The sequence below is a fragment of the Vidua macroura genome, chromosome 4, assembly GCF_024509145.1.
Source record: "Vidua macroura isolate BioBank_ID:100142 chromosome 4, ASM2450914v1, whole genome shotgun sequence".
Lineage (NCBI taxonomy): Eukaryota > Metazoa > Chordata > Aves > Passeriformes > Viduidae > Vidua > Vidua macroura.
Genome location: NC_071574.1, coordinates 38,131,333 through 38,150,193, shown reverse-complemented (window position 1 = coordinate 38,150,193; position 18,861 = coordinate 38,131,333). Strand labels below are relative to the sequence as shown.

The 18,861-nt window shown below is 34.5% G+C and overlaps 1 protein-coding gene across 4 annotated transcripts in view; it reads left to right on the top strand.

The window, feature by feature from the left end:
* Positions 1-18,861, top strand: part of GLRA3 (glycine receptor alpha 3) — an 81,669-nt gene that overhangs the window by 20,470 nt on the left and 42,338 nt on the right. For 2 of the 4 annotated variants that reach the window (XM_053975777.1, XM_053975778.1), the window contains exons 2-3: positions 2,125-2,252; positions 6,707-6,774. In XM_053975777.1, coding sequence (XP_053831752.1) covers positions 2,125-2,252; positions 6,707-6,774 — 196 coding nt within the window. Of the gene's footprint in view, positions 1-2,124; positions 2,253-6,706; positions 6,775-18,861 lie in introns of those variants that run through there. The other 2 variants (XM_053975780.1, XM_053975779.1) reach the window with 1 other exon arrangement.

The following is an 18,861-nucleotide window of genomic DNA, read 5'->3' as shown; positions in this document are numbered from 1 at the left end:
TCCCATAGTATAGAAATTTTATATACCTAAGGAATAGAAATATAAATTCCTTACAGAAGACTACTAGAAAGAAATCTAAGTGTTTAAGTATATATAGTAAGTGTACACACACAGTAACTCGCTTCTCCTGCCTTCCAAATAGATAACACCCAACAAAGGGTAATCTGACTCTTGTATTTTATTTGCTTTATAGGCATTAGTGCTGTTTTACAGAAACAGTAGTCACCACAAGTTGTAATAATGTGATTAATCAGATCCATTCAGAATGATTGATAATGAAAATTATGGCAATAGGATAATTGCAAACTGAACTATAAAAAGAATATGTTGAATACTTACCTTCTCAGGAAGGGAAATACATTCTGCAGCTCTGGGAAGAAATAAAGAACTAGGTTAGCTATTGAAAGAGAGTAAAGAAACATTTTTTACTGAAAGAGATACCAAAATATTGAAAACAATTTAGAAATATCCAACAATTTAACAATTTATGAACAATTTAAGAATATACAAGTCAACTTACACATAGAATAGAATAAATACTTGCTAAGCAAATAAACTCAAGAATAAAATTTAACTTTCTGATTTAATATTACAACTAAAAGACTTAATTTCCATTTTTAATTAAAATATGAGCAAACCATAGCATTCTAGAGGCTTCTATGTTCATATTCTATGTGTGCCCAAATTTGTAACTCTCAAGGACTAATATGAAATCTTTTTTATTTAAGATAATAAATACAAATTTCAAACTTGAAGACAAAAATTTTAGCAGGCCTTCAAAATGGAAATTTCTATAAAACTATAACTTTTAACTTCCTGTGTAAAAGAGTCTTGGAAATAAAGAAATTACTTTCTCAGTCTGCACTCCACATGGCCTCTGCATACATACATACCTGTATGGAATTCTTCCATTTTGGTATTCCATCCTCTGTTAAGAAGTAAGATTTAGCATGGGTTTTTTATGAGTCACAAAATTCCTAAAGGCTTTACATTATTCCCTGTGTTTACATCTAAACAAAAACATATTTAAGTAGTTCTAAAAGAATGAATTGATATGGAGACAATGAATTGGGTATGCAAAAGAGATTTAAGTCCTCCTTTTATAACAGATTTTTGACTTGAATTCAGCACAAATATGCAAAGCTCTTTATCATTTTTGAGACTCCAAAAGCCACAAATGGTTTCATTTGCACCGTGTATCACAGTATTACTCAAATTTATGTATTTTCTGACTATTTTATTTTTCCAGTGTGTTAGACAGCACTCAAGTAAGAGTTGTTCCACAAAACAAAGCCTTTTCCTTTGGGCCCCATGGCTGATCACAGTGCCACTACTCTTCTCTCTTAGCATGTGCAGAATACACTTCAGAATGTCAGTGGGACTTTTGCATGCATATGAAGAGGAAGCTATATTGACAAATGACAAATGAGATGTCATTTGTCATGTGGCCCTGAGAAGAAAAGTTTGTCCTAAAATAGTTTCTTCAGTAAGTCAGTAGGGTTTTGTTTGGGTTTTCTTGGGTTTTTTTACTCACTGTAGCAGTCACTTTTGTTTTAACAGAAAATGAAACTGTAAGACAATGTTAAATACCACCTGCCAAGAGAATGATCTGTTTTATTATGGTTACCTATCAACATAAAACAAAAATTGGTGATAGTAGTACTATTCTAATCAAGTCCTTAGTACCTTTTTTTTTCTGATCCAGGCTTCTATCACAGCACACATAGTTAAAATAGATCAATCTCAGAATAGACTCCAAAATATGACATTCCACATTCACAGCTACTTCTGTAGATGACATTATTTAACTCTGTGATAATGATATTGATTACTGCTGACTGAAAGTGTTATTAATCACTTCAGAAGTTCTGAAGAAGTAACCTATACTTGTGCAGCATAGCAGAATAAAATTTATATATTAAATGACAGATAGAGAAAGAATTTACTGTTTCAATTTCTTTGCTACTACTATTTTTGAAATTAACTTGAAAGACTGTCTTAGCTTTCCTGTTTTCCTGTTCCTACAAAAATGAACTATGATTGACTAAATAAAATCAAAGTTTCGCTAACAAAGCTTCTAACAAATTTTTGTTTGTTTGTTTGTTTGTTTTTCTTTGCTGTTAGCTTGGTAGCCACAAAGGAAACAGACAGTGCAAGATCTCGTAGCATGCCAATGTCGCCATCTGATTTCCTGGATAAGCTAATGGGTAGAATGTCAGGCTATGATGCGAGGATCAGACCAAATTTCAAAGGTAATTTCACATCTAAACTTTCAGGTTTTCAGTATGTCAGTATTACTGCTCACAAAAATATAATTTCTGAAACAAATATGAAAACTAAGAAGTTCATTCACTGAAAAATAAAAAAAGAAAGGTGCCTTCTTTTGCCTTTCTTTTGTATGTGTGGCAGTTCTTTTCAGTATCAATACACTCTACACCCGCCACTTTCACGGCTGCCCAATTGCAGGCCTTTAGTAAATATACCTTACCCTTCAATTTTACTTATCTAACATGGTTTGTTAATTTCTTTCCTTTCCTGAAATGCTTACTGATGGATTCAGATTCCCATCTTGGATTGCCATAGCATGAAACACTACGGAAAGCAAGCTCTGTGAAAGATTAGCCAAATTTTCATATCTGTCTGGTTCTAAAGAGTATGTTAATGACATTGACCATCAAACCCAAGACAGCTTATCTTAGTTACCAATTCTACCACCAAGTTATATTCCTCACACCTGGGCCCCATTTGTGCCTTGAAATACCAAAAGGACCATCTTTCCTCTTGTTCTTTTCCCTTTTCCCAGTTCTCCACTGAACTGCAAGTTCTCAATATCTCAATACATGGAATTTTGTCTTGGCATGTGCCTTCTATGCACTTATCACAAAGGAGATTCAATTAAAACAAAGCAGATTCAAAGGCTGAAACAGTTTGTAAATGGAATGACTACATCTCCTGAGACTCTTAGCATATTATCCAGACTCATGCACATTAGAGTATTTAATGAAGGATTACACAAACCATATTTTTATATGAAAATGCAAAGTATCATGCAGACAAAGGGCATCCATTCTAACGTTCATAGTCTGGGAAGTTTAGGTAAATTTGACTATTCTTTTTTTTGAAAAAAAAGATGTTCCAATGTTATAGTGGAACCATATTTAACTCTATAACTGAATTTTAAACAAGGTATCAGTCTTTAAATTACCCAGAATATAAATACTGTTTTGAAAGAATAAACCTATTGTGATTAAAAATTATATTATTCTTACTGTGCCTTAGTTACTTTCTCGCATGCCTAACATCTTGAGTCCAAGAGATTCTTTTAGTTCTAACATTTCACTATAAGGCTTTACTCCATGTTTACTACAAAAATTTTCCTTCAAAGTGGCAGTGCTTTCTCCTCTAAGTCATCTGTCACTGCCTTTCCATCTTAATTCTCATTCAGCAAGAAATGTTATAATTTTTTGACATTTCCAAGTTCCAGAAACTTAAGTGGTTTTGACTCTAAAGCCACTGCTATGTGCTGGTTTTACCAGAATTTGTCCAGTCTGATTCATAAGGACCATATAAGAGATTTGTCAGATTACTTCCTCATCAGCAAACCATAAACAGTCGGTTGTATATATAAACTTGATACCCAGGATTTACTGCAGCTGGAAATGCTTTGCTCTTTTTAAGTTAGTGGTGCTGATATTTCTCAGGAAATTATAAACGTGCACTGGAATTTCAAACACATCTCTATATGATTTGGGGATTGAATGTTATAGTTTGTCATGGACAGCATCCAATCACAATCTTCTGATGGGGCAACAGTGAAGAATAGGCAGATGGTTTAGAGATTAAGAAATCAAATGCAGTACTTCTTGAAAGTATAATTCAAAGCATTTAGAGCCTTGTTTTGTAACTATTGAAACTTAAAGAGACAAAACTTAATTTGACATTGTCCCTTTTCAAAAAGTGCACATTCTAAATCTTCTGGACAGCTATGCAGTTTGAACAGATCTGCCCAGAATGATTCAGACCTACCACTAAGAATAAGTATCTCCTTAAGTGACTTTGCCACTTTTTGGTTAGTTTCGTTACTCCTATAACAAGTGCTGGGGCTTATGCCTTTTTGAGGTTTTAAATTGATGACAGTTGTAAAGAAAGAGAATAAGCACTAGTAAGATAATTCATACATTAATTTTAAATTATTTTTTGTTCCAGTAAAATTCCTATGCATACAAGACTTTTAATTACCAATTTTATTCATAATTAATCTTGGTGAAGGAAACAAAATTATACATTTTGTCTATGTTCTCTGCTTTTGGATATAGAATACTGGATATGAGTTCTTGTTCAAAAAATATAATAGAGAAGACATGGTGTTTATTCAGCTATGGAATACATCATGAAATTGAGAATCATTGTAAAAGCTTTGTTCCTGTTGCAATTTTTTTTTTTAAAGTTACATCAAACCTATAGTAAAGTGCTTCTTTGCACAAAATTGATACAGGTGACAGCTGACTCACAGTGAATTGTATTTCCACAATTCTGCAAAGATTTTTATAATGTCTGGATTCATATCAGCTCAGCTAGTCAGTTTGTTCCTGTTCACTTGGTCTGAAATGTCTTCTACAGTTTTCATACAAAATTCCAGCAGAATGGCTCTAGTGTTTGACACAGCCAGAAATTGGAGGCAAGTGCTGCTACAAAGACTTCATTTGGTTTTTCTGCTCTGACCTTCTTCACTTCCATGGATACTTTTATACCTTAATCATCTTCTTTCAGCTTTCAGATCTTGGCAGGATTCTATTTTTAATGCCTTGTAGATAGCGATCATTGTTAGCTTTTCTGTCTCTAATGAGTTTTGGCTCTATTTCTTTTCTGCCTCTCTTTAATCTATGTTCAACTTGCCTGAATTCCTGTGTTGGAATGACTTCCAGCTTTTACAGCTTCTCATTCGTGATTCTTTTTGACCATATTCTGGGAAGTTCATTTTCACTTTCTGCACAGGGTCTTTGAGTTAACTCTAAAGCATTTGGAGGCTACTTTTAGCTTCTACTTTTCTGCCCCTTTTAACTAGCTATTAACTACTTTATTGTAATTTGAAATTAGGCATCAGCACTGTAGTGATTTAGAGCTTTTTCTTAATAAAAGCAGCTATGTTGATAAAGCAAACATATTTTAAAGTATAGTACTATTTTAAACAAGACAGGATCACATCAAATTTGAAAGGATGGCAGGTACTACAACATGGAAGTGTTTGAAAGAAAAGCTGCCTTGCAAACAAATTACTAATACGGGCAAAAAGTATAGTTTTCTCCCTGACAGGTTTTAGTGACTGTCTTCCTTCATGGTCCCTGCTTTCCCTTTTTCTCTTGATACTTTTCAGGAGTTGAGCATTTAAAGCTTTTACTGAATTCTCAGAAGTACTGGATATACTCAACAACTCTAAATAATTAACTGCATACCAAAGTGACTGCAAGTCTCCTTACCTGAGAATTCTGCTCCATAGGTGTAGTCTTCTGTATTGCAAAGACTGAAGTATGTGTAGAAGTGTTTTGTTAGAACTGTTGTACAGGACTTCAAGACAATTTTTGCTGTTAGGAAAGAAAGCTGGATGTTCCAAGTTCTGTTCTATTGGCAGAATTTAGTGAACATTCTGATTCTTCAAGTATTTAATGTGAAATTGATTTGTCATGTTAGATTTTGCTAGTTGCAATCCACCAGTAGTGGCAGAGGAGTTTCTTTCTTCAGTGATACTAAAAAAGAGATATTACATAAAGGTTTATAAGCCCAGTCTTCATATTCCAGATACAGATCTCTCATTGTTAGACTGTTTACAATTACAAAAAGAATCTAGGTTTTCCAATGCTGAAGTGGTTTATTGATATAAGAATACTGAGTTGTAGGAAGGTAACAAAAAATACTGGAGATGAAAAAACCTTTTTTTCTATTGGACATGGACTGAAATTGATAAGGAATAATGGAAAAATTAGCATGTTTTTCCACAATGACATTTTTAAAGTGACTTCTGGAAAATAATTTAAACTCTTTTCCACGAAGAGGCAATTCCTTGTTCAGTTATCATAATGACTGCTCTGCCACTATTGATTCTTCAAAATGCAAGATAAGACAAAACAACAGTTGACTGAGGACCCATGGTAACAAAGAATTCAGTCATAAGTGGACTCAAACATTTTGTGAATTTAAAAGAAATGGGAATAGAATCTAAATTACTTCCCTGTAAGCAGTAGAGATAAGAGCAGCAATAATGCATTTCATTTCCCAGTGATGACAGATAACATTGAAGGTAGAAGCTGCCTTGAGTGAAGAAAGTCACTTTTCCCCCTAATTACTGTGAGAAGTGACATGCATTCTCACTGAGATACACATAAAATATTTTTACTATATATTTCAAAGGGGATGTTGGTTTTTTTCTTTTTTTTTGGTATAGAAGCATGTGTGCAGGTTTATACTGAACTTTGTTTCTGTGGGTCTTTTTAATTGCTAAAGCTGGTCAGATAAGTAGTGTACCTTTGAGAAAAATCAAAAGAAAATTATTAGAAACTATTCAATTTAATTTTGCATTAAATTAGTTGTGAATGTAGCATTATTTCTTCCAAAGTCAGTAAATATTGTTTATAATGGTTTATATTGAATAATCAATCAATAAGCAATAATTCTCGAACAGGGATTGGTGGGGTTTTTTTCTCTTTTGCAGGTCCTCCAGTTAATGTCACATGCAACATATTTATAAACAGCTTTGGATCCATTGCAGAGACAACCATGGTAAGATATTTTAACTCAGTCAACGTTTGAAGTTCAAGTGAAATATGTTCCATGAGCTCTATAGCTAGCTAGGGCTTCTCTTCACCTGGAACTCAGCAAAGAAGGAAATCCACTTCTGAGAATGGAAAGTGAGAATTCCTAATTTGGCAATTGATTTTTTTTTCCTAACAAAAATTTCTTCATTATGCCATCACACGCAAGTAAAGTAAAGCCAAGGCTAGAAGGTTTTTTTTAACATAATTTCTATCTAAGTTTTATTTGACAGTTGCAATGAAATAATTATTAGATAGATATTAGTTTCAATAATGTTCCACCTTCCTAATCTCAAAAGTGCTAATTCATTAAGCAACTTTGTTAATAATATTTTTGAATTTCATCATCTACAGTGCATATGGAGTTGTATACTTTATTTTAAAAGTTCTTCTTCCATTGAGTTATTGCACTGATATAATAGAAATTACTGAAACTATGAACTGGTATATAAAATTTAGAATAAAAAGAAGTTGGTTGTGTGCTTTTATACATACACTTAAATTTTTTGTACTAAAGAAAGACAGATGATACAGTACAAAAAGATGAGATTTTAACAAAATAAAAATAAGAGGTCAGAGTGTAAAGGTAGCACAACTAGATATTGAACTGTGAATTGATGAGAACCCCAGGATAATCTCACTAAAAGGTGAGACACATGCTAGTAATTTGGAATACAGATACAATCACTAAAATTTACTGTGGGGAGATATTGGCATTCCTTCTCTCTACAAGTGCTTCACAATTGTTTGAAGAAAGTTAAAAACGTCTCTTTGAAAACAGTTACATAGTAATTTTGGGGCAGAGCGGGTTAAAATACAGAGAGATGACAGAACAACTGTGAGAGTTTGTAAGATCCAGATATATAAAATACTCTGAAATCCCAACAATTTCAGGAGTCAGGATATGTACTTGGAATGACAGAGCTGAATTGATATAGCAAAAAAAAAAAAAACCTAACCCAAACAAACAAAAACCTACAAAAAAACATTAATATAACCAAGTTAGGAAAACAAAAATTCATATAGTCAAATATTTATGCCCCCTATCTCTAAGTGGTATTAACAACTACCTGTTCTTTACCTATCTTGGAACGTAGTAGTAGATGTTACTGAGAGAGGTAGATGATTTTTTTTTTTTTTTCAGATAGAAAATTACTTTAATTTGAATTTAGGGGCCTTTCCAGATTGCAAATCCCAAACAGATTGACAGGGCATCTAGAGAGGTTTATTCAGGTTCAATCAGAGGATTAAGCAATACCCACATGATTAGAATAGCGTTCCACAGCTACTTCCTAATGTCTGGATGAGTGAATCTGGTCCAAAAGAGGAGACAGACCACAAGGTCAGTAAAGTTCAAAGACCTAGCCACTTGATTGTTATATAAAGGAGATATACAAAACTGGAGTTGTTAACACACAAAAATTGTCCTGAGTTTGGGAAGAGAATGACCAAGTTCACATCTCAATTGGATTTTCTCTCCAAAACCAGAGAATTATAAACATTTCCTTCCAGTACAAGTTAGTTAAGTTAGTACAAAATTTCTATTTAATAATCAGACTAAATTCGGCTTTGTGTTACCTTGAAAGCAAATTGAAACAGTCAAGGTAGACAATAACCTGGTCTGTAACAAATAGTTCTAGGTAATGTAATATGTTACAGAAAATACCAAACCTGGTCAGAACCACAAGGTTTTTAATTCTCTAATTTTCATGCATTGAAAAACTGGACATTTAAGCACAATCTTGACCTTCATGATGCTTGTGTTCTGGTAATAATCTATTCACTGACATGGCTCAAAACAAACTTCTACTTATTGTTAGCTGCTGATGACCTCTCAGAGACTCAAGTCTTTCTTTGCAGACAAATGCTTTTGTCTAGATAGGACTTTCAGTTGTGTGGTTTATTAGCTTTTCTCCCTAATACTGATGGTGAACTTCTAAAACACATGAAAATCTTTCTACCTTTAAATGACAACGAAAACAGTCTTGCATAATTTCACAAACTGGATTTGTAACCATAGTTAATTCATTCCAGTTCAGTATGTCTTCAATTTTCACTATTTTATCATTTGAATTTACTGTATTCCTTAAAATTCAGGTACCTATGTCTTAACTCCTTAGAACGAATTTTGAGACTCAAAAAGGACTTTTAAATTCTTGATAAATACCTCTTTTTCCAAACTGTAAACAGAACAGGTTAAGTAAGCAACAAGTGCAAAATAAAAACTGGCCACTGATACCTTGTACTTAAAACTACCAGCTGATAATGGGATATGGGTAAAGTTGCAAACCAGCTTTAAAGGAGTCCCAATTCATCCAGCCCTGCCCTTCGCTGTCGCCTCAATTGCTCCCGGGTCTCTGCCCGGGCTTCCCAAAGTCTCTTGCTGATGACCAAAATCTTTGAGCTCCCTCTGCTGCCTCGGCTGTGCATAACAGAATAAACAGGCAGAAAAACAAGGGGTTAAAAAAGCCCTCGTCGCTTGCAAAGCAGCCCGGTGCCAACTTCACATTGTTGGGCTGAGTAGCTCTCAGTAAGGACGAGGAGTGTGACAGTGTGCAATGGGAAGGGCAGTGTGTGTCTCTCGGGCAAGCACATTCTCTTTAACTCATCTACACCTGCTCTAACAGCTCAGGAGAGGCAGACAAAAGGAAAAAGTAGAATAATTGGACTTGCAGCTGGTCAACTCTGTAAACTGTTCTTTTTCTTTTCTCTTTTCTTTTTTCTTTTCTTTTCTTTTCTTTTCTTTTCTTTTCTTTTCTTTTCTTTTCTTTTCTTTTCTTTTCTTTTCTTTTCTTTTCTTTTCTTTTCTTTTCTTTTCTTTTCTTTTCTTTTCTTTTCTTTTCTTTTCTTTTCTTTTCTTTTTCTTTTTTCTCTTTTCTTTTTTCTTTTCATTTCATTTTCTCTTTCTCTTTTTCCCTCCCTCCCTCCCTCCCTCCCTTCCTTCCTTCCTTCCTTCCTTCCTTCCTTCCTTCCTTCCTTCCTTCCTTCCTTCCTTCCTTCCTTCCTTCCTTCCTTCCTTCCTTCCTTCCTTCCTTCCTTCCTTCCTTCCTTCCTTCCTTCCTTCCTTCCTTCCTTCCTTCCTTCCTTCCTTCCTTCCTTCCTTCCTTCCTTCCTTCCTTCCTTCCTTCCTTCCTTCCTTCCTTCCTTCCTTCCTTCCTTCCTTCCTTCCTTCCTTCCTTCCTTCCTTCCTTCCTTCCTTCCTTCCTTTTCATTATACATAACATATTTAATTATATAATTATATATTATATTTAATTATATATTATAACTATATATTATAATTTATTTTCAATTAGCATAATGTATTTAATACAAATTAACATGTGAAGTTTTTCATTTGAGATAAATAGTAAAAACCTTAGCACACATACCATTAAAAATCTGACAAATATGTTGGATTGCTTGGTCACATAAATTAAATATATATTGGCAATATGGGAACCATATCCTACAGGAAAGCAAATACTTTTCTTACTGATGCAGTAGAACTTGAAATTTCAGCTTTTATCACAATACCCTGAAAAGTTCCTTAGAGAGTTTTTGTAGCTTAAGCTGCACTCAGCTTGTATTCACACTGTATCTCCTAAAGCTAAAAGATTTTGTGATCATTAAGAGCAGTGTCATATATATGGTTGACAATTACCAAAAAATAAGAGAAGAGATTATTCAGTCTCACACGGTCAGAATAATATCAGTGCCAACATTTTTAGCTGCAAATGTTCAGAGACAGAATACTCAATACACAAAACAATTAGTCTATTGGGTACATAGTAGGCCATACCAAAATATCTGCTTTTATTCTAGGAAATGTGACTGATAAACTTGCTCAAGGTTTTCTGAGTTTTAAAGGTCAGGTACAACACTGACCTTAATGCAGATTTAGAGCAATTTTTACTCAGCGTGTGTTAATACGCTTAGCATAATGCATGTGCTCAAAATGCATTGAAGGGGATATTCACAGAGAGATGTGATGGCAAAAAACAACAGTGCAGACAATTAATGCTGAATTTATTAATTTAATTTTAATATAACACTCTTAATTAATCTCAATTAACAATTGAAAATCATATGTATTTTATTTGGCCTTACCATGTTTTTGCTCAGGGCTATTTCTTGATTCAGTCTGAAAATAATTTAATGTTGATAGGAAGCACATTATAGATCTTTCTGTACTCCCCCCACTAATGAGATTATCTTGCATTTACAAATAAAATGTGCTTTTAAACCATATCAACCCATTTTTAAGCCACCATAATTACTGTCCTTTCATGAGCCACAGCTCTTTAATTGCTTTAGCTTCATTTTTCTTCAATAAGCATTTCTGATTTTGTTCTATTGTACCTGTTCTAGGTTGTCTTTCAGTAGATTGCTTGGAAGAAGTGTTCCCTTGTACACATTACAAACCTCAGTGCTAAAGAGTTTCATCAAGCATTTTTCCTCAAATGAATCATTTAGGCTGATGTCTCAAATACAAGGAAATAGATGCCTTTCTTTACTGAAAATACACTGAAAAATCTGTCCAGTATAAATAGCAATGTGTTAATACTGAAGTGTGAGCTATGCTTTGTGTCTCAGATGAGTGAAAGTGAGGCCTCTGCATAATGGCCACTTTACAGTTTCTGAATCTAAAGAAAAAAAAGTCCCTGTCTGACAATCAACTTCCTTCTATCAAGGCACAGAAAAAATGATGGTTCTTATGCAAGTTTGGATATCAGATTATATAACATCCTTTATTTTTCATACACTGGCCTCTGCCACCCTGATCCTGGGTTACAGAGTCAGGAGTAGACAGAGGTTTTACAAATTCTATGGGTCTACAGCTGCCCAGTTTGTTACATGTCAGGAGTAATCCAGGGAAATCCTGTTGCTGAACCTGCATTCTAAGCAGAGGGATCATATCACCCTCGTGAGATAAAGGATCTATTCCATATTATAAGGAAACTCTATAGGATGCAGCCAAAGTTGCTTGGAAAAACACGTCAGTACATATACAAGATACAAATTAGCAAAAAAATAGCCTTTTTTTTTTTTTTTTTTTCAAATTTAAAAAGGAATTCCTATACCCATTGGTTTTCCAAGCAGAAATGGAAAGCATTTTTATGTACACTTCTGCTCTGGAACTTTAAGTTTGGGTTAAATTTTTAGATGGGAATCTTGGAATTCCCTGGAAATTGTGGTGGAAGATATAATGTAAAACACTGGCTGGCTTTACAACAGCATAATGAAGTGGAGAGGGACAAGAAAATACAAGGCAAAGGTAGCACAGCCATGTTCCAAATGTCTCACCAAGTTGCAAGGTGTGACATGGCATTGCATTGCAACAGCAGATCTAGGGTGATGTTTTGTATTGCATATCACTAACAGGTGATGAGGACGTGTTTTCAGAGGTGCTGGTTAAGAATGAGTTCAATTTGAAGCTGTGCATAGAAACATGAGAGGCAAGTATTTGATTTGCTGATATATCCAGAAAATCTCTTTATACTACTACCAAATGCATACAGTATCTTCTGACTTCCTGGTCCTGGAAGTTTCAAATCAAGTATACAACTATCTATATCAACTTCAGGTACAAACAAATTCTGAAAACAAAACCCATTAGTCAGAGATTGTTTCGTAGGTCTAGGGAAATGATCGCAGAAGTAGCCTTGCTGCTTGTGTGCTGGGTGAGATGTTTTTTAATTATTGTTCACATTAATGGAAACCTAGCTTCAAATATTTTTATCTCATTTGAAGAAAAGGCTGAATCCAGACCTACAGTTGCCTTACTACTCTAAGCTAGAATTGTTCTGGTTTATCTAAAATAGATAAATATTTACCAGTTACAGGTGTTATAATCAGCTCATCCAGACATACAAATGTAACCTTCTTTCTGGTGCATTTTAACAAGCATTCTTAAAGAATTTGCAAAACACTTTATAATACAGAAAGTTGAACAGCTCAGTTTATAGACACAAAACATTCTACTTCCCCACAGAAGACCTGAAGTGACCTCCTACATCATCAGCTCAAGCCCTTGCTACTGCATACAGTGCTGCTTTAAATACTACTCATCACGTGTTCTAATGCTTCCTAAAACCCAAATGGTTTCTTTACAAACTTATCAAAGTTCTTCCAGAATCTTTATGTTCTCATTCTGAGGGAGACTTAGCCTTTAGTTAGATTTTTATATCCTTTGTTTACCTAAAGTGATCTAATCTTCTAGCAAAGATTAGATCAGTTCACACCTCTTATTTCCTCTTATCTGTATTTGTTGGCATTGATTCCTCTTCCTCTGATTGCCCTTTTTCACTTGAAGGGGAAACCATTACTTGTACAGCACTGCATTATGAAATCATGTTGCTTTACTCCCATCCCTTCCAGTATCTTCTTACTTACATTATTATATTAGTCTTTTCAATCTGTTTGAAGGCTGTCATCAGGTAGGCTGTTCCTAAAAATCTACATCCTGGTATAGCAATTGCAGCAGATTATCCAGAAAAAAACTGCAAAAATATCTAATTTGCAAGCTGAGTTCTACTCAGTCACTATTGTAGGAAAACTTAGTATCTGTGAAAATAAGATTGTGGCATCACTATATAGCTCTGTTCCCATCATATGAGGTGTGCTCTTTATGAAGTTTCTTATTTTGTTGCAATCATGAAAGATGTACACCCTTGGGTTTATGATTATGCAACACTCGTGATGATTCCTAAAATTATAATGCAGATATCAGTGTAAAAACATTATAAAAATAGTTAAATCAAAGGATTAGGTCAAAGTAATAGTTTTAAAAATATCTTTAGTGTAGCTGCTTCATGATATGTATTTAAGCAATGGAAATTAATCTCATCATGATATATGTGGATTTTGTCCTTAACTCCTGTTAACACTAATAGGAGTTGAGTCCATTAATTCCCATCTATCACTGTATGACTATAGCCTGTCTCCCTCAGTTTTGCATGAACTTGAAATTTACTAACTCTGTTTACAGTAACAAAAGCTACAGTGGACTTTAGAATAATTGTTGAATGAACCTGAATTAAGAAAACAAAGGATTTTTGGATTGTCACCTTTGTTACTAATTTATGTTCTTGAGTCCAGTAAATATGCCCTGGAAAAGTTCTCAGTACAAACACTCTACATGACCATGAAATTCCTGATTTTAATAAGTTTCACAACAGTATTTTAGCATCAGTTAAAAACTCTGTTCTCCCACCATGTCTTCATTCTGTTCCAAATACTTGGTACTTCCTACACTATGGGTGTACATACGCTGGATGTGAATTTTTAATTACAGTAGCCAAAGTAATCACTCAACATGAAAGAGCTGTGTGTTCAGACATCATGCCCATAGTGCAAAAATATATTGCAAATCGTGTATTAAAAAAAAAGTTGAAACCATTTTATAATACTTTAAAATTAAACAGTAAAATTATACAATTCATCAAAAGTGCTTGTAAGAATCTGGTTTTTACATACCAGATTCTTTTTTTTCCATAGACAATACATAGAACGCTAGCAATTATGGCCCTTAAAAGCTAGCAGAACAAGAAGCATTATGAGTCTGTGAATCAGGCTTTAATTTTCTTTAAGTCAGTTGATCACAGCAAGGTATGGTATGATATGCATTTTCTACTGACATGCCACTCCCTATGTCATTACTGCCATTATATCAGTAGTGTTAGACCTCTTCCTCCCCACTCCCCAAATCCTTTTAGATCTTAATACCAATTTAAAAAATAAAAAAACCCTCATCATCTCTCAGATAGTTTGATTTCTTTTTGCACAAAATAACCCTTATGACTTCAGAATCTCAGATATACTAAGCAGGCCTTAGTAGCAGCAGCCACATCCTTCAGCACAGAAATTGGGTTCTGTCTTCTCTCTTTCCTAAGCACTTCCATTTGACCCTTTATCTAATTAAGCATCTTACCCAGGAAGTGCTACTCTGCTGTTCAGATTCATCAGACAGGTGTCTCTAGACAGAGATCTACAGATTGACAGTTTCCTCCCTCTCCCCAAATTGCAGGTAATCCCATCTCAAAGGCTTCTCTGCTCCTATGCCTCTAGTGCTCCAGCTTGCAGAGGCTTTGAAATTCTCAACAATTTCATCCAGAGCCAAAAAGCACTGCAAAGCCAACAAAAATCCCTCGTCATGATTTAACCCCTGCCAGCAAACGAGTACCACATATCCTCTCTCTTATTCCTCCACAAGTGGGATCAGGGAGAGAATTAATCGGAAGGGTAAAAGTCAGAGGACTCGTGGGCTCAGATAAAGACAGTTTAATAGGGCAAGCAAAAGCTGCGCACACAAGCAAAGCAAAACAAGGAATGAATTCACTGCTTCCCATGGGCAGACAGGTGTTCAGCCATTCCCAGGAAAGCAGGGCTCCATCACAGGTAACAGTTACTTGGCAAGACAAACATCATCACTCCAAATATACCCCTCCTCCTTCTTGCCCCTCTACCCCTTTCTCCCTCCCAATATATACTGAGTATGATGCCATATGGTCAATTGGTATATTGCCTTGGTCAGTGGGTTTTAGCTGTGCCAGCTCTGTCTCTTCCCAATTTCCCGGACACCCCCAGTCTCTTCACCAGCATAGTAGTTAGAAAAGCAAAAAAAAAAAATTATTTGTCTCTGTTAAAGAGTTGCTCAGCAATAATAGAAGAACCTCTATATTATCAACCTTGTGCTCAGCACAAATCAAAACATAGCCCTGTAACAGCCACTGTGAAGTAAATTAACTTTACCTCAGTTCAAACAAGCTGCAGCCTTCTTCAGAGTTTGGAAAGATCCCAACCTGCAAGCCTCTAGGCTTAAAATTTAATTTTGCCTAGGAGCAAATTTAATCCCATATCTTTCTTTCCCATTAAAAAAAAGGGACAGCCACCTCCTCAAGGCATTTCTCACTGGAGACCGAGGCAGTGTAAATAGATGTTAACCTAAAACTTTATTACAACCATGAAGATATTGAAGGTGAATTAAAAACAAATGTATTGAATATACATAACTGAGAAAAAGTGGGTATTCATTATTTCTTATTTACCTGTTTTTGATGATAAAACAATAATCTTCAAAAGCACTCTTGGAGAATCTGAATTTATTCCCTTGCTTTAAAAAATAATCAGTCTTTTCCTGATCTTTCAGTCACTTGGTTTCTTTTTCAGTTAATGGATTTTCAAAAGGTAAATGTATAGGAACATATGCAAGCTAATTTATTGGCATAACAGGATTAGTTAAAGAAGATTTCTAGTCTGATTTCCATCTACAAACATTGTAAGCTACAATACGCCGGATCTCTCACAATCTTCTTTTTAGTTCCTCTATCTTCTTTTAAAAGATTTAAATTGAATGAGGGTTTAGCTACTTAACTCCTGGTAGGACTGAAGGGATAGAATACCCTGAAAATTTGATGTTTCTAGTCAGCCATTATTAAGTCTCTTGTTTGCAATATATTTTTCCTTACTTTTGTGAATGTGGCTGCTTTACAGTTTCAGAAAACTGACTATATTAAATACATAATTTGCATGTCTTGTTAATGTATATCATCTATGTATATAAAATATATACTAAATACAAATATAACCACAGTTTTCATTCCATATATTGATATTTTATACTGGTTAATTATTTCATTAATTTTGGAGAGTTTTACTTCAATTCCTAAATATTTATACTAGACCTTACAAGGTAACAAGACTATTTCCCAGCTTACCAAAAGGTAGGGAAAATGTTTTAGATGTGTGCCTGTGACTACTGTTCTGGTATTACTATAGTATTACAAATTACAGTATCTGAGATCTTTTAAAATAAAGATTCACTTTTCCATAAATTACCTTTACTTCTACCCCTTTCATCATGGACCTAGTGGAAGGCCATAAAATTTACACTTCTTCTTCCTCCCGTACTACTCATCTAGATCTACATGTACTTGTTCACAAAGTTAGTTTCTTCATGAAAGGAAGAGGTTAGCGAATCGATACTGAATGGAGTTTGTGTCTGTTGAAGTTTTATTTAGCTTCCCAAGTGCATTTAGTGTGGCCTTAATAATCCCTAAGATTCCCTGAGTTATCTGGGAAGGTAGATATATCACAGGATTGCAGGACATGTGCATCTTTTTGAACCAGCAGCCAAAAAGCAAAATATCTTAGGGCTTTTCGAATGCCACTAGATGATGTCTTTGGGTAGACAAACAAATCATTCCCTTTCTTCTCAGTACTAGTACAGTTCAAATACACATAAAATTTTATGTGTTGCCATGGTATCATTGTAAAACCACTAAATCAACATGATTTTCCTAAGTGACCTCTTGGTGCATTTCATGCATATCAATAAATTTAAGGTCAACTCATATCTGATCAAGTTTGTTTAAGTTAGAAATACATTCTGTCTCATAGCCCACTTAAGCAGGTGTTTAGACTGTAGGAGTTGCCAGGCCCTGCTTCTGGGTTTGACCTAGTTTAGCTATACCTTTTATTTTACCTTATTTACCCTATTCTAGACAATATCACACCTGTCTACCAACACAAGGAAGGCATCAGAGAAATTTAATATGGAAATAACAAAATTGTATTTGATCTAATTCAGTTATATTTTTCTGAGGAGATGAAACAGAGGGTGATTTCAAATACATGTTTTCAGTAAAGAATTATAAAATTAGCCCATTCAGTCACTCATTGAAACCAGTCATATTCAAAGGAGTAACAAAATATTCATTAATAACAAAATGGAATATATAGCACCAAAAATTCATGTGAACAAATGAAAAATCTCAGAAAAACTTAACTTTTCACTTAGCGAGAAGTACCTTCTGTTGTTACAGCAAAAACTTCTTCAGGGGCACATCATTTTCTTGCAGAAAAAAACCCCAGAATCTTTTGTCAAATGAGAACACGGCAAGGACCAAATGAAGACAGAGGCTTAGTGTATGTTGTTTGTTCATGTAATTGTCATGTCCTTTATCATCTAAGCCTTTATACTACTGCTTGAAAGTGCAAACATTTTAAAAGCCCCTGAGCTAAAGCTTAAAAAAGCAATTACACTGAACAAGTTTCAAAATGTGATTTTAGTGTAATGCATTAGGACTTGGGAACACACAGCTTCCATTAAATATGGGAGTAGTATATTCAATCTTTAATTAATAACTATTCTAGGACATGCAGTAGGAGCTATGACAAACATTATTATACAGTATGTCAGTACTATAATTAATCTTTTTAAGATTAAACATCCAAGATATTAACTACCTTTGACTTCTGATGATTATATATGAGCACAGAAACTAAAATCTAGTATTGCTACTGGTAATAAACTCAACAAAATAAATCAGTGCTAAAATAAACTAAACCCATCCATTTGCAATGTTTTAGCCCTAAAAAGTATGGAAAGTAAGTAGATATTGTAGCACATTGTTGAATTCAACTGATTTTGAATGTTTTGTAAAAAAACAGGGGAGTAAGTAAGGCAAAAATGAAGGAGCTCTCTCAGAAACTACTGACTATATTCTTTTTTTAGCTGTGGGTTGAATGATAAAGTCTAATAGCTCTGTCTAATAAGCATCCTGTAAATGACCCAATACTTTCTCTAAGGCAAAGACTGTAGTTGTTGTAGTAGGTTCTCATCCTCCATCATTTATAGTGGTGGCAAATGAGGTATTACTTATCCCAGAAGAAAATAAAACAAGAAGTGTTCATCTGTGCCAGCCAGAATGCTAACAGAAGCCATATCACTTCAGAATCCAAGGGTATGAAAGCAGGTGGCACACCTAGGTAGAGCACTAGGTGCAGAAGTGGTATGTAAATTTCTTTGCTGAACTCTAAATTTTTAGTTTGTAAGGAAGTCTGAGAGGTCTGACATTGCAGATAGCAGTTTTGAAGTACTAGTTTTAGCCAGCTCTTTGCCAAGTGACTTCTAGTTCTATTGACTTCAATATGAATATTGATGGATAGCTATTGGAGTCAAACTCTGAAAGGAATTAGGTAAAATTGAAATAAAATTTTAACCAAACCATTCACAGGATTGAATGGGATAGATATCCCATTGGGATATCTACTAGTTCTGAAATGTATGAGA